Raw genomic sequence first — 16,273 nt, 5'->3', positions numbered from 1 at the left:
TCGGATGATTTGTATGACAACCATGTTCAAGAACTTCGTATAATGATGGCAGATATTTGTGAATATCTCCAGAGAACGGACCTGTGTTCGTCAATAGAGAGAGACATAGAAAATATTGTACAAGGCAATATTCCACATGATCCTAGAAATATCAAAGTATTTCAAGATCATCAGGAGATGGAAAAGTCTTATAGAGATAACATTAAGCAGTTCACGCCAGGTAAAACGCGCAGAAGCAGCGATTTCAAGTCTGTTTACGATTAATGGAATAAGTAGCAAATATTTTACTTTGTAAACAACTTGTGTTATTAAGAACTCTTACAATTTAAAAAATGTATATGCAGTGTGCTAAATTATCGTGAGAATTAGCGGTACCAAATTTATGAAGCAAATAATGGCTGTGCTATTCAGTAGCGTCAGATCAATAAGTCCACATTAAAAATTGATTGAAAATATGAATACAGATAATCTATGTTCGCACTCAAATTATCTTAAATGGTTTTTGAATAAAATGGAGCTTCATTGATCCCGAATTAAGTTTGCATGTTTGTAGCTGATAAAATGAAATATTTTTACATCTAATTGGATCGTTTTTCAAATCAGACAATATCTATTTCAAAAACCTTTAAGAAACCATGTTTTTACTGAATTCATATGTGAGTAATTTATATACGATTATTTTATGATGTAAAATTAATAAGCCTACTTTATTTAAAGTTTGCATCTCGGTGTAATTAAATCACACAAAAGCGGGTGTTTGTGTATATAACTTAACATAACATACAAATGCATTGCAATTTCGTTTGAAACATTTACGCTGCTAAAAAGTTGATCAATATTAATCTTAAAATGCATCAATCTTATAAAAATTCTAATGTTTGCATGACAATTATACATACAAAATGTACTTGACATATGTTCACAGAGGAAGAGAGCCTCCACACTAGAATGGAGCAAGTGATCAGTATTCTTGAGCAGCGTCATCTCGATGATTTAATCACAGGTAAGATAAGCGTCCGCTGAACAACCGCTTGCAATAATAGTATTTCTTTGACAGGTTATGTACTAGTCTTGAGACCAAACAGTTTTTGTTTTCACTTAAATCTCCACACTAATGAAGGCAGGTCGCCCCAATCTTTATCGTTTTTATGGTAAGATTTCCTACTATACTCGAGCCATTTCTACTAAAATAAAGGATGTTCAAGTAGAGAAATCTGCAAAATCACTAGTCAATACCGTAGAAGCGAAAGTGTTATTTTTGCTCAAATGTTCCTAAACTCTTTGGTAATTAAGGCGATGTACGGATGGCATTTGTAAGTCACGTCGCTAAATGTCAAAGTCATTACTTAAAATTCAATGCTTTGTTACTTTGTTTCGTCTGGTCCAAAGTACGTGCCTTTTTTCAAGAAAACAAACTTGTCTGAAATACTAGTGCCTTAACAACAAAGTGCAATTTATGGTAAAGTTCATTATTGAAAGCTAACTGTTTTGGTTACGCGCCATCTGCTTATCACTATTTAAAATGTATTAAAATAGGTTAAATGTTTGGAAACAAAGATCTATTCCAGACGATCGCGAATCAAATTAACTTAATGCCCGGGCAAACTTAAACGTTAATCATGGAGTCTGTTCTTCGATTCCATATCTTATGTGCACATAGGAGCAGTCTCCTGAAACTTGCCTCAGTTTTTCATAAGGCTGATGGAACTGGCGGCATAAGGAAGTCACGATACAAACAGATTTATTGCTAACGTCTAAGGATAACAAAATATTGGAATATGCATGTGTGCTTTGGATTGCTTTTCTTCATTGTTTCTGGTTCTCAATCCGATCATTTATTTAATTAAAGCGCAAAACGCGGGTCATGATCTTGCTAACAGGAATTTACCACCTCGAACAGAACCGTACCCACCGAACATGATAAGTATGAATTTTGTGATTTATGACACATTGTAATAATATCACACCTCTTACCAATGATGTATTTGTTCCGGTATTCATCAATATATATTCAATAATACTCTGTACACCATTACACTATTCCCTACTTTCCTATAAAATAAAGCTGAATCAAACTGATTTGTAATGCAATTAACCTCTTTTTCTGAAACATAAAAGAGATTATACATTTGATTAAAAGTAAATTCTATAAATCATGGTTCTTATTCATGAACAAAATATACTTAAGTTGGAAATCAACAAGTAAACGCTTGTGTATCGGAACAATCATATTTTAAAATGTTGGCCCGTCTTAGAAAACATTGGAGTTATGTCATTATTATTACAGATACAATGCCGGTTGTAATCGAGCTCGTAATGACTGGTTGTGGTAACCAGGAACAACGTGGTTTTCTCATTAGAGAGCTGATCAACATCATAAATAAGAAGGAGAATCCAGCAGGCTATCAGCCGCTTCTTCCGGACAAGGAATCTGTCCGCAAAGCATTCGAGGAAGTCTTCTCGGGCATAGGAGGTAGGTTCTTTATATTCTACAGTTAACTGTCCATGCCTAGTGGTGTTCATTGTTATTGGCCTCACCTCGAGTTATAACCGGATGATCGTCGTCTTATGTAATTCTAAGTCACAATGACTTGTTTTAATTCGCAAAATTCTTCGAGACGAGTTCCTTAATATAAACTCTGATATAATTTATTTATAATTTATGGGTCTTTGTTTCGCACTTTATCGCGGGATATCATATTACGACATTTTTGTCAGCGTTTATTACCTATACGGGTTAACGGTAATAACTGCCGTCAGATCTATAAGATGTTTAGTTTTAACATTAATGTTTTAAACTTTATTTTTAAGGATGAACTTTGTTACCCATGCATTGTTGTCGAAAATTAAAAAAATACAATTAAGTATAACTATTTTTTTTTTCATTTTTAAATATGTTTAACTATAACTCGTCTGATTTCAAATTCACTATTTGATTGTGCCAAAAGTAACATCTGCAAAAAACAAAATATGTATTATTAGAGTACCTGCAAAATTATTGAAGCATTGTTTTACAGAGTTCATAGCAAAGTCGGGTTGCATACAAATAATTGTACGCCCGAAGAACATTGCACAATTCTTCCGTCTGCTAAACGATTGTGTCAAAGGGGTATTAACAGAGGCAATGAATCCTATTCAAGATATCATACGAAAGTTGCCTGGATGCGAAAATTACGAACAGGATGCCGTTTTGTACAGAGACCACTATACGTGTGTGATGGACAATTTGGGTAAGCCGTTAATAGCATTTCCAAGAATAATTTCGAATGAGTTTGACATTCTATCAATTGTAAAATTTATTTCAATCTTTTCAATTAATGTTCCATACGCCTTACTTGATAAATTGTGAATACTATATATTTTGTACATGTATGATAACGGTGGTGTTAATGTGTTATATGCGCATTGTATACGTTAAACGGTAAAACGAAAGACTGTAGATGAACAACTTGCACATTCAATTTTGATGATTTTATCGTATTTAATAGTATCACAGCTCGCAGCCATTGTGCAGAAAAAAGGCCTGATAGTTCCAAAGCGGACAACTACAAAACCAATGCTTGAGGGTGGAAAGTTTATTATGAAGGTGGGATGTTTTAACAAGGAGGATCGATCACAGTTTGAACACTGTGTGAACAACGGACAGCTTCGAAAGTTGTTCAACCCGATAAATACATTACTACAAGACGTTGGAAAGGATGTAGCCATAGACGTAATGATTCATAACGCGGGTATTGCCTTAAACATTTAATTGACTAATTTAAAATTTGAATAGCAATAAATTGATTCTTTAAATTTATAATTTTGAGTCAAAGATACTCTAGATACATATTATCCACAGCCAAATATACAACTTATTGAACTTTTAGGTTCATTCGAAGCAAAGCATAAGGTTAAAAATGATCATTTTAATTTATTGTAGATGAGAAAACCTCATGTGAACCAGTGATAATAACTGCACGGTATTTATTTTGTTTTAAGTTTTTATAGCGAAAATGCACCACATTTTCGGGCATAAAGTAAATGATTTTATTTAAAACGAGTATTAATTGAACATTAGAATTAACGTAATTGATCATTAGTGGTGTAATAAAGCCCTGATAATTACAAAGATAGGTAAATAATTGCTGGATAAGTTGTAATAATAAAAAAAAAGCGTGTGTCCTTTAAAACCATTTCTGGTTTAGACACAAACATGAACTTATCTTTTATTCGAACGTACGTTACTCGAAATTAATTTTACTTTACCGTAACCAACACACGCCAAGTGTATTTCACTATATCAAGTAATAGAAAGTATATAAGTACAAGTTTTATGCTCAGCATTATTCTACCGCTTAAAATTACGTATTTAAGATGTTTATAAAAACGATTTTATTGAAATCGATTTTGGAAATACGTTTTTTTAATTACATCACCGCAGTTGCGATGGGAATGTGGAGACGTTGAAACTCAAAGACGTTCATGTTAAGATTGCAGATGATTCGTCAATACCTTCAATCACAGGATTTGCTGTTGTTCCACCGTATATTATCGGCGCGGATTATTCAAACAACTGTGTAAAATTGTTTCATATCGAAACCAAAGCACACATAGGAACACCGATTTGTACATGCAACAAACCTACGTGTAAACCTGGCTGTCATATGTGTAAACCATGGGACGTTGTAATGATAGACGAACAAAATAAACAGGTTTGTGTGTCTGTGCCTGCAAGTGGAAAACTTATTTTTGTCAGAATCAACGACAATCAGCTAATCCAATACAATGAGCTCGTCGGTCATGACCACTGTCGAGGTCTCGCATACGCCGACAACCAACTGTATGTCGGGTATGAACATCCTAAACGTCAAATAAAAGTTATTGGGCTAGATGGAAACGAGGTGCGTGTTTTTTGTGATGCCAAGTTCCACTCACCTTGGTACCTGGCGTTTGATGAACAATCAAAAAGTTTGTTCATTTCTGAGGTAATGCAATCAAAAGTTTACCAATTAAATGAAGGGGGAAATATTGTGACACTAATCAACGTCAACAAATTAATCGAGTCGCAAAGAGGGATAGCACTCAAAGACCCATCCACGTTGTACATTGTTGGACATGGATTTGACAACAAAGATGACTTTGGATTGACACAGAAAGAGGACTTTGTATACGAAGTAGATATTATCTCGGGCAAAAGCCACGCCCTATTTCGTTTTGAGAATGCGCCTCCAAAGTGCGTTCGAAGATACAGAGACTCAATGTTCCTGAGTTTTTATGGTTCAGAAAGAATAATGCAATTTGACATTTCAGAGGAATTAACTACATTTTGAAAGAAATCACCTGTTTTGTAAAATTAAGTTTACTGAATGATTACTTCTACATTGTTCCTAACGTGTTTGAGTTTATCTAAGATAAATAATGTTACTTAATGGTTGATTATAATGTGTAATGGACATTTACAATTGGAAACATTCTCTCTAATGAAACATCATATTGAAGCAGAATACCAACTACGTTATTGATCACAAAATATTTGCTTAAAAACAAAGATAAAAAGAGTAATAAAATGAAATCTGATCATTTTCTTTATTTCCTCTTTTTATCAAGAGTCTGAAAAGTATTCACATATACGTCGTGGAGATGCTTATCAATATTCATAACAAAAACATGTACCGGTATTAAATCTATTTGCACATTCACCAACTGTACATAATATTCAAGGATAACGGGACATATACAATAGAGTTTTCTTACATTGTTCCATCTAATTAAAGTCGTTTAAGGAGTCTATGCGATGTGTTTACATAGTTATTTGCCCGTATTTTGCCGAAATATAGAGCAAAACAGGTTTCTGCCTGACAGTTTTGTAATAGTTTTGGAAATACGATTATACTTTGTAGTGGTCAGACGTGTTTTGGGGAAGCGGGCTCAATTTAGGATATCAAAACATTAGATTAACCAAATAACGTATATTTTATATCATAAGAAAGTGAATTTAACGAGCATTATTGTGACATAAAATGGAAATATAATGACAGGTAGAAATAGAAGAGAAAAGAAGAAAAGGAGGGAAAGTGATTCGGATTCAAGTGAAAATAAACGAAAAATATTCAAAAAACGCCTGAGGGATTACATTCAATTAGCCAGGTTCTCAGCGAGGCGAGTGCAGTTTTGTATGACGAGGGGATTAACGTTTCAATCAGCAACCGATTCGAGCAACTTGATAACGTGAGCGATACTTACCCTGATCCAGTCATAACTATGGCAGGGCGTTCGAGCCATGACGAACCCACAAACTCGGACATTGTAGCAATGCTGGGGAGAATCGATTTAAAACTTAAGGATATGGATAAAAGTTTGAAGCGTATTGAGTCACTCGAGATAAAAGTGGATAACTTTGACAAGGAGCTGAAAAAGGTATGGTTACACCTCGACAAGTTTACGAATGAGATCAGTGATAAAGTAAACAGAGTTGAACATAAGGTGGACTCAGTAGATATAGAGTTAGAGGGTGCCAGGAGAAGGATAGCAGATCTTGAACGGGATAAAGATAAGCTCAAAGAAGACATGAATTATGTGCAGTCCCAAAGCATGAGGAACAATTTAATTTTTGGAAATATATCGGAAGTGCAAGACGAAACACCTGCTAAGACAGAGCAAATTGTGCGAGAATTTATTGTGAGTAATCCCAGGTGACAAAGGAAGAAGTGGACGGTATGCGGTTCGAGAGGGTGCACAGAATAGGCCAGAAGCAAAATCAATCAGCAGGGCAGGGTCCCACCCGGGAAGCAAATAACCAGCGCCACCGCAGCATTGTGTGCAAATTTTGTTTTTTCGGCGATAGGGAGAAGGTTCGTGGTAACAGCAAGAACTTAAAAGGTTCACAGTTCTACGTCACAGAACAATTCCCACAGGAAGTTGCGGCGAAGAGGAGGCGATTATTCAAGAGGGTCAAGGAGGAGAAACAGGCCGGACGAAGAGCTTGTGTGTCTTACGACACTCTGTACATTGAGTAAAAGACGCGTAGGGCGGGCCGGATGGGCTAAATTGTTTAGTTTGGAATTGCAATGGTTTAAGTACTTCCAAGAGAGAGGACCCACATTTTATTTCATTTATAACAAAGTATGATGTAATAGTTTTAACTTAAGCTTGGACTGGTAAAAATAGCAAAATCGATCTTTCAGGATATCACTGTCATAATGTGTATAGAAAATATAGACACAGGAATGCTAAACGAAACAGCGGTGGAATTGTAATTTATGTGCGTGATAGCATCAAGGACGGAATATCGATTTAAAAAATACACATGGCACAATTATATGGTTTAAGTTGGATAAGCACTTCTTTAATAATGACAACGACATATATTTTTCTGCAGTTTATATGTGGAGTGACAATTCACCTATTGCTTATTTGTTTGATGTAGACTTATTTACGATTCTTGAAGAGGATATTAACCATTATCAATCATTAGGCATAGTCATGATAGCTGGAGATTTTAATGCTAGAACTGCTTGTAAATCAGACGGTATCATTTGTGATTTATATATACCTGATATTGATTCTGAAGACTATATAATTGACACCCCATTACAAAGATATTCGATGGACAGCGGTAATAACTCTTACGGGAATAAGTTGTTAGATATGTGTAAAGGAACCGGTTTAAGGATTGCAAATGGCCGATTAGGATCAGACTTTGGACTAGGTAAATATACATGTTTTAATAGGAATGGATCTAGCGTGATCGACTACTTAATTCTTAGTGAGACTAGTTTTAAGGTTGTTCAAAATTTCTCTGTTAATGACTAAATGAACTTCAGTGATTATGCCCCATTGTCATTTGATATTGTTTGTAATAGGCATGTTGTTAAAGAAGATCCTTATACAATTGAACGTTTCAAGTGGAGTGATGAAGAAAAAAATACGTTTCGCGAGGGACTGATAAGTAAAATGGCAGATTTTGACAATGTAGTTGATAATGCTGATGAACACTGCGATAATAAGGCTGATTATATGGTAAATGGTAAATAGGTTTACGGAAATTGTACGTGAGGTGGCAGATCCATTATTCGTTAAGCACACTGTAAAGTACCCACAGTTTCAAAAATGTGTCATATCTGACTCAGATAAATGGTTCGACCATGACTGTAGAGAGGCTAAGCTTTTGTATAAAAATGCCCTATATGTGTATAATAATTCGCATAGTGATATAGATAGAGTTGAACTATGTAGATTAAAATGTCTGTATAAAACCATTGTTTTAAAAAAACGCAGATCTTTTAAATTTAAACGTTGTAAGGAATTTGAAAATTTGAAACATAGTAGACCAAAAGATTTTTGGAAATATTTTCGGTCACAAAAAACAAATAATAACGATAGTAATATACATCTTGAAGATTTCAAGAACCATTTTGAACAAATGTTTGCTGATATAAACCAGGCTTCAAATGTTGAAGCTGAGGATTTTAATAGTAATTACGATTTTAATGATTTTTCGAATACATTTGGAGAGCTAGATAATCCAATCACATATGACGAAGTTTGTAAAGCTTTTTAATTAATTAAAACAAGGAAATCGCCAGGTACAGATAAATTATTAAATGAATATTTCATAGAAGCTTGTGATATTTTAGCTGGTCATATTACAGTAATATTCAATTTTATTTTGAACACGGGAAATTTCCCAATTGCATGGACCAAGGGTATTATTGTTCCCTTACATAAAAAGGGCGACAAGTCTGATATAAAAAATTATAGAGGTATAACACTATTAAGTAATTTTGCTAAGTTGTTAACATGTGTACTAAACCAACGTATATCAAAATGGTGCGAAGAAAATAACACCATTTCAGATGCACAATGTGGATTCAGAAAGGGTAGATCGACAGTAGACGCAGTATTTGTACTGCACTCAATTATTGAAAATTATGTTAATTCGAGTAAACGTTTGTATTGCTGTTTCGTGGACATGAAGCGTTGCTTTGATTCGATTTATCTCAATGCCCTATGGTTAAAATTGTATAAAGCTAACGTGGATGGTAAAGTGTTGCGTATAATACGCAGCATTTATCAATCTGTTAAGTCATGTGTTAGACATTGCGAAAACTATTCTGATTACTTTAATATAGCAGTTGGCTTGAGGCAAGGGGAGATAATCTCCCCGATCTTGTTTTCTCTTTTCGTAGAAGATATAGAAATGTATTTGCAAAATAGAAATAGCAAAGGTATAGTTATACAGGATATGTGTTTGATTCTTTTGTTATTCGCAGATGACATGGTTGTTATTGGTAAAACCCCAGAAGATTTACAATTGTCAATAGATCATTTGCATAATTACTGTGAAACATGGGGATTAGAAGTGAACACTGCGAAGACAAAAGTTGTAGTATTTCGCAAACGAGGTGGTTTAAAACATAATGAAAAATGGATATATGCTGATGAATACTTGGATGTTGTTAATGACTTTAACTATTTAGGTGTTACATTGAACTACACGGGTAATTTTAATCTTAATTCTCAGACGTTATATGGAAAAGGCTTAAAAGCATTGAATAATTTATTGTCAAATCTGAAAAAATACGAATGTAAACCAAGAGTAGCACTGCAGTTATTTGATGCTTTTGTTTCTCCTATTATTACGTATGGGTGTGAAGTATGGGGGTTTACCAAATCATCACAGTTAGAAAAGCTGCATTTAAAATTTTGCAAAGCTACGCTTGGTGTTAGACAATCTACAGCTAATGTAGCTGTATACGGTGAACTGGGTAGATACCCATTGTATATAAACCGATATGTACGTATTATAAAATACTGGTTTAAGTTAAAGGATAGTGATAACATTATTACCAAGTCAGTTGTTAAAGATGCTTTGTGCGATGTTAGTATAAATAGAACGAATTGGTTTAGTAAAGTTAAGAACCTTCTTACACGTTACGGTTTTTACTATGTTTGGTGTAGTGACATACCTATAAATACTAACCAGTTTATTTGTACATTTCGGCAAAGGTTAATTGATGAATATTTGCAACAATGGCAAGACAATAATACAGATAGTGGAGTTTTAACTTTGTATAAAACACTTAACATGTCACATGGATTTGAATCTTATCTAGATCTCATTGTGTCGAGAGATCTCAGAGTTGTATTTACGAAATTACGTATATGTTCCCATAACTTGAGAATACACACTGGTAGATACGAAAAATTAGATAGACATTTACGTATTTGTCAAATCTGCTCTACCAATGAGATCGAGGACGAATTTCATTTGATGTTTAAATGTACAGCATATGCTCATTTAAGACCAATTTATTTAAAACATTATTATAGAAATAGACCTAGTATGTTTAAGTTGATACATCTGTTTAATACAAACAACAAATCAGAATTGTTTATGTTAAGTAAATATATATCTGAAGCTTTTAAAATTCGCAACGTAGCATTGACGGATTTATAACACTGGTCATTGTATACAAAACTCAAGACTATTTATTGAAAGAATACATGACAATAACAGCTAGTTATTTGATTATAAGCTATTTTTGTTCCAACAATACATATTTATTACCATATGAAATTAATCATTGTACCAAATAAGCATGAATATTGATTGTATATAAGTTCATCCTGTTAAATAGATTTGTTAAATAATGACCCATACTTCGTTGTATAATCTTGTTGTATTAATTATTATATGTATGCATATATATATAACACAAAAAACTGTAAAGTTTACGTGAATAAAATATGTTCTGTTCTGTTCTGTAATATACCATGAGACGCTTAGAATAAAACAGTGATGATGCTTGCCGAGCCGTTATTTTTTCGTGCTGAACCTGATCTATTACAAAACGATCAGGAAGTAATCTCTTATTCCGTTCATCATACCAGTAACACCACTGCCACTACCACCCTTTGTTAAAGAAAAAATCAAATATAATCACTTCGTCCGGTAGCCGCTGCACTTGTTAAGCGTGTATGAATCTGTTCTACAAATAGCATCTTGTTCATCAAAACCCAACTCAGTTGAATTTTATAACGCTGCAAAGTCTCTTTGGTTCTTACAATCTACAACAAAAGTTTAAGCGGCAATAACATATTACATAAAATAAATTCAAACAAGCAATTAAAAGCGTTGTTAACCCTTTAACAAATAGCTATCAGTTGACATGTCCTTTAAATAAAAACGATCTCAAACGCGGTTTTCCAAAAAAACCTTAATATTGAACTCGGACGGCACTCATCAACGTGATTCTTAAAATGAGACGATGTTGAACAAACTTTTCCAAAAGAAATGTAGGAACGATTTCCATTCGTCCTTTGCATGAAATCATAACAAAACAAGAAAAAATGTGTGTGTTGTATTTTGAGCCGAAGGCCTATATGTTCACGGTAAATTGAGGTGTGTTGCTTTTAATTGAGTTGATTCAAACATTCCAATTCATCACTCGTCGTTTTTCCTGCTCATGTCTTGTTAATTCTTTTTCGGTCGCCAGTTTGAAATGTTGCTTTCTATGTTTATTGCTAAATAAAGAAATATCTATAAAATTGCAAGGAAAAAGGAGCTTCGCTACGGGTTGTTGTCAAAAAGAGGAGTAACAATATTCGCATCATTATTTTCAAATATTTCTTTTTTCACCGCAAACATGTTTTTGGCATTTTCTTTTCGGCATTTTTCTTAAATCGCTCTATAATATACTAATATCGTATAGCATAAAATACTCGAAAAGGTGGGAGATGCAGTTGTGGATTTAGAAATGGGTGTTCTAAATAAAAGTTTTAAATCTTGTTATTTGGATTCCGTCATCATTCATCGTAATGTTGTTGTTGTTTTTTTCATTACGATGACGGTAATTTCAAAATTGTAATACACCAATAAATCAGTGATTTTAGAGCGTTTCAATAAATTGTGTTGTTATTTTCTGTCTTTTACAAGTAAAGGCTTATACTATGTGTGTCAAATCAACATTTCTTACACGCGTCGGATACTTTAAAATTACGAAGAGAGCAACATAACATTATTTATTATCATCGTGTTAAGATGTAATGTCAATGACTGTTGTTTTATTGCAATAGACGATGCCTCCCGTGAACACAAAGCTTGTGAAAAGAGTAAAATGTATTCAGTTCAGCTTTTATTCTAAGCATTCTTGAAGGAAATCATACACATTATTTATCGTTAGTGAGTATGATTAAAATTATCTTTAATTTATAAATTGCATATTAAAAACTGTAAATTATTAAGATAATTCAACTTTGAGAAAGGTAATTAATGTTTAATTAAATCGATAAAATTGTATGGCTTCATTTTCCGACTTAATGAGCATTACAGAGACACGTCGTGGCCTAGAAACTCGTAAAGGTAGGTTTTATATGACCACATTAGAACTGATAATTCGATATAAAACCGACAGCAACTATTATCCTCTCTGTTATACATATACCACCGTAAAAGAAAATGAAGCATTGACATGCACTTCATGAAAATGCAGGTATTCACCCCGCGCTGCCTATTGAGTTACATTGTGACGTAAAAACATATTTATATAATATTGATTTTGGTTTACCTGTCAAGTATGCTATTATGAAGATCTCACCAAATCAATGAATCGATTGAAGGATTTCATTATATGTTTCGGGATTTCAATAAGACCATCAAGATTTGCAAAACAATTATAAAAGTTTTATATATAGGTTGAACGATTTGGATTTAAAAAGAGCGTATATATTTATGAAAGGTCCAATTTAGGCTTATTTAAATTCGACATCAAGTATATAGTGTGTTGTGAATATGTATTAATGAATAAAGCTGTATGATATAGTGATATATGGAAATAAGTTTAAATAACAGGTACATTTTTATGTTTTGAAAAATATTAAACACATCTATCTATAAACTATTTGTAAAGTGACGAATTATTTATGTAATGTGTATCTATATTCATTTGTAATTGTATATTATTGTTCTTTATTGTATAACAGAGATTAAGTCAATATATTGTACAGTTAATAAATAAAAACACTTACATTTCAGAGAGAATATACGCTATGGCACAGGCAGACAACACAAAAGCTAACAAATTGGCTTACCTCCATGTACGAATTGTCCAACGAGTTCTGAGAAAATTGTTGAAGTTTATAGTAACACAGAATAATGAACAATGGACTTTGGCCGATTATATTCACGCGAATGGTGAACAAATCCTTCGAACTCAGTTTGGACCCCGACATTTTCAAATCTTGTTTCCGAGAAACAGTGAGGTAACGATTGACGCGTAACCCTTATTTTTGATTGAGCATCTGATTACTGATGTTCCTGGGTGTTTTGTGGTGCATCGTGATATCAACCATGCGATACATGCCCTGAATCAAAGCAGACGTGAATCAAACACATCCATTGTAACGGGCGTTGGTGATATATTCTTTGACGAGCAGATGGAAAAAGTACTACAACTTTTAACAACTATCTGCCGTTTAATGAATGACAATTCGTTACAATTAGAGGTACAAAGGGATATTGAGCGTTTACGCATGCCTTCCTACGGTAACGATGAAACTGTTTTGGATGAATTCAGCGAACACTATGAGAAAGAAAAGTCAAGCAGAAAAGCTGTTACTTCTATCACGAATGGTAAATACGTTGTAAAGTGCTATGGTATTGATGCAAATAATAGACTGTGTGTATATTTACATATGAAGTATTTATGTTCGAATATTTTCAATATGTTTTAGTTTTATAGGTCCTTAATCCGTTCAAACTAACACTTTCTAACTCTTTTTACTGCCCACAGAAGAGCGCACTTTCCATCAGACGATTGCAAAAGTCGCTATTCTTCACGAAGGTAATGTATCAGATCCATTAAAACTTTTTACTATGGATGAATAAAGTGTTTATTTGTTCGTAATAAATTCGTGTTCATGTTTTTGTTCCTTTTCCATACAAGAACAATTCAAATAGCTAATCAAACTTTCTAAATAATATTGCTTTTTCCCAATCGAAATTGCTCAGATCCCATTGCAACATATTTTTATTTGTTTACAAACAGTTACATTTAAAGTCGCGACTATACTGGAGATGTCAACGGATGCCATAATTCGTATCCTAATGTTCGTTTATCATATTCGAATACCATACGGGTATCCTTATCGATCGTCATCAGCGGTCTAAATTTCTAGATGCATCTCGTATTACAATAGGAAATGGCACTGGTCAATAATTAGTAATACTTACTATATAAGTCATACAATTGTTTTCATGGAATCTTAAAGATCAAATTTCGTAAATGCACAATAATATTTAATTATGAAGTTTTAGCATTTTCGCAAAACCGCTCATTCTCTAAATCAGAATATGCAATTTACAAGACATTTAAATTCATGTCCATAAAAAGGAATTAGTTTCAATTAAATGTCAAATTAGTCATTACGAATATTGCATACAATATCTTTATGGCTGTAAGCGTTTAATACGTTACTTCTTCGTGATTCAAGTACACTTAGTAAAATCAATGGTGACATGTGGTTTTAAGAAAAATTATGATATTGGTATAGAACCGGTTTTATAAACAACAAGAACGTACCTAAAAAGCATAATGTATTGTGAAATATTGCATTTGTTACCATCTTGTCGACAAAACTGTATATAATTAAATTCCAAATTTAAGCACGTGTATGTCTTTCTTGTCTACAAGCATTGGTTTTTTAGAATGTAACTGAGCGTTATTATTATATATCGGAAAGCTACACTATGATGATAACTTAATTGTAGATTTTTTAAACATCAGGTAATGAACAAGAGCAATCCACCGAACAAAGGACACAGCCATTACGTCCAGTTGATATGTACCCAGTTCAAGTTACAGGTGAAACATGCTTGTATTATTATAAACGAGACGCCAAGTTGCATACTGATAGTTACTTTAATTTAAGAATTTACCTAGTGAAATAAAATTAATATACATTTTAAAAACACGTGTACATTCATAAATCGCGTGTAATAAGATGTATAAAATGTTTCTTTTCACCAAATGTAAGAGTGATTATACGAGTTTATATGTCCCCTGTACTATGATTGCATGCATTTTCTTTCTTCTTATAATGTTTTGGTGTTATGCTTATGTTCAAAAGAAACATTAACATTTCAGAAGCAGTGCTAGAGCTCGTTGTTCAGACAAATAATACAACAGGAAATGCTAGAATATCTAGAGATTTGGTAAACATCGTCAACAACCAAGAAGTCTCCTCGGAACCGAGTGTTTTACGGGAAAGACGCGATGAAATCATAGCTCATGTAATAAACACATTTTCGTACTATGGAGGTTTGTATAACACCTAATGGAGATATATTTATATTTTTAAAAGTGACTCTCCAACTTTTAATGATTATGTTTCTTAATTTATATACTTATTTAAAATTTACAATTGTAAAGACATTGTATTATTAAGAGCATAAAGTTTACCACTAAATACTCATTATCAACGGTAAAGAACGGAGAGACCATTTATTTGTTATTACTTAAAGCAAAACGTTATTACAGAACTTCAGAATAAATTGAAATAGAAACAGAAACATATTTATTGATTAAATAAATTGTTTTATTGCTGACACCAGAGTTTTATGCAAGACAAGGATGTGTACAGATTTGCGTAAAGCCACGAACAGTTAAACTGTTGTTTGAACTGTTCGAAGATTGTGTTAGTGGTGAGATTACAAAGAAGCTGAAACCCGTTGAGGAATTAATTCGAGGATTCACTAATTTCGAAACATACACACAAGAGATTGTGCTTTATCAGGACCATTACGACACGATTATGAATGAAATAGGTTGGTTTCTTCACAAATGTTTTTCTATATAAGTTATATTACTCTTTCTTTTCACGTCTTCATATTGAATTTACACACTCACACATAACATAAAGTGCTAATGAAGATTGGTTGGTGACACATTTGATACATTAATATGTTTTATCTTTTTAAAACACAGCTTCACAAATAAGGCAGCAGTTCAAAGACAGAGGTTTTACGTTGGAAAATGAGAGCATAATTCCAAGGGTTGAGTTATCTCAAAAAGGAACAATTCTTGTTCGAGTCCAATGTCCATCTGTGGATGAACGTGATCAATTTGATAACACCTTCCAATCCGGATATATGAATAAGCTATTCGAACCACTGGAAGAAATCTTGAGTGCCGCATATGGAGAAAATTCGGTTTCGTTAAAGGCACACGCAATTGATGGAACACCTGTCATATCGGAAATCGCTGATAAAGGTTTAATCAGTTATTTTCAT

The 16,273-nt window shown here is 33.3% G+C and overlaps 2 protein-coding genes across 2 annotated transcripts in view; both read left to right on the top strand.

Annotated features, from left to right (window-relative positions):
* The first annotated feature begins 2,285 nt into the window (after window positions 1-2,285).
* LOC127866053 (uncharacterized) lies at window positions 2,286-5,705 on the top strand. Its single transcript, XM_052406362.1, has 5 exons — window positions 2,286-2,473; window positions 3,018-3,230; window positions 3,489-3,731; window positions 3,923-3,962; window positions 4,424-5,705. Exons 1-5 carry the CDS (start codon window positions 2,293-2,295, stop codon window positions 5,310-5,312), a joined length of 1,566 nt encoding a protein of 521 aa, XP_052262322.1. The 5' UTR covers window positions 2,286-2,292; the 3' UTR covers window positions 5,313-5,705.
* A 7,341-nt stretch (window positions 5,706-13,046) lies between these two features.
* LOC127866051 (uncharacterized) overlaps window positions 13,047-16,273 on the top strand; it is a 3,418-nt gene continuing 191 nt past the window's right edge. The window contains exons 1-6 of the mRNA XM_052406348.1: window positions 13,047-13,615; window positions 13,776-13,826; window positions 14,769-14,846; window positions 15,129-15,302; window positions 15,596-15,808; window positions 15,969-16,253. Coding sequence (XP_052262308.1) covers window positions 13,420-13,615; window positions 13,776-13,826; window positions 14,769-14,846; window positions 15,129-15,302; window positions 15,596-15,808; window positions 15,969-16,253 — 997 coding nt within the window. The 5' untranslated portion in view covers window positions 13,047-13,419. The remainder of the gene's footprint in view (window positions 13,616-13,775; window positions 13,827-14,768; window positions 14,847-15,128; window positions 15,303-15,595; window positions 15,809-15,968; window positions 16,254-16,273) is intronic.

Source organism: Dreissena polymorpha, chromosome 1 (assembly GCF_020536995.1).
Source record: "Dreissena polymorpha isolate Duluth1 chromosome 1, UMN_Dpol_1.0, whole genome shotgun sequence".
Taxonomy (NCBI): domain Eukaryota; kingdom Metazoa; phylum Mollusca; class Bivalvia; order Myida; family Dreissenidae; genus Dreissena; species Dreissena polymorpha.
The sequence above is the reverse complement of the archived record's forward strand: the minus strand, read 5'-3'. Positions and strand labels throughout refer to the sequence as shown.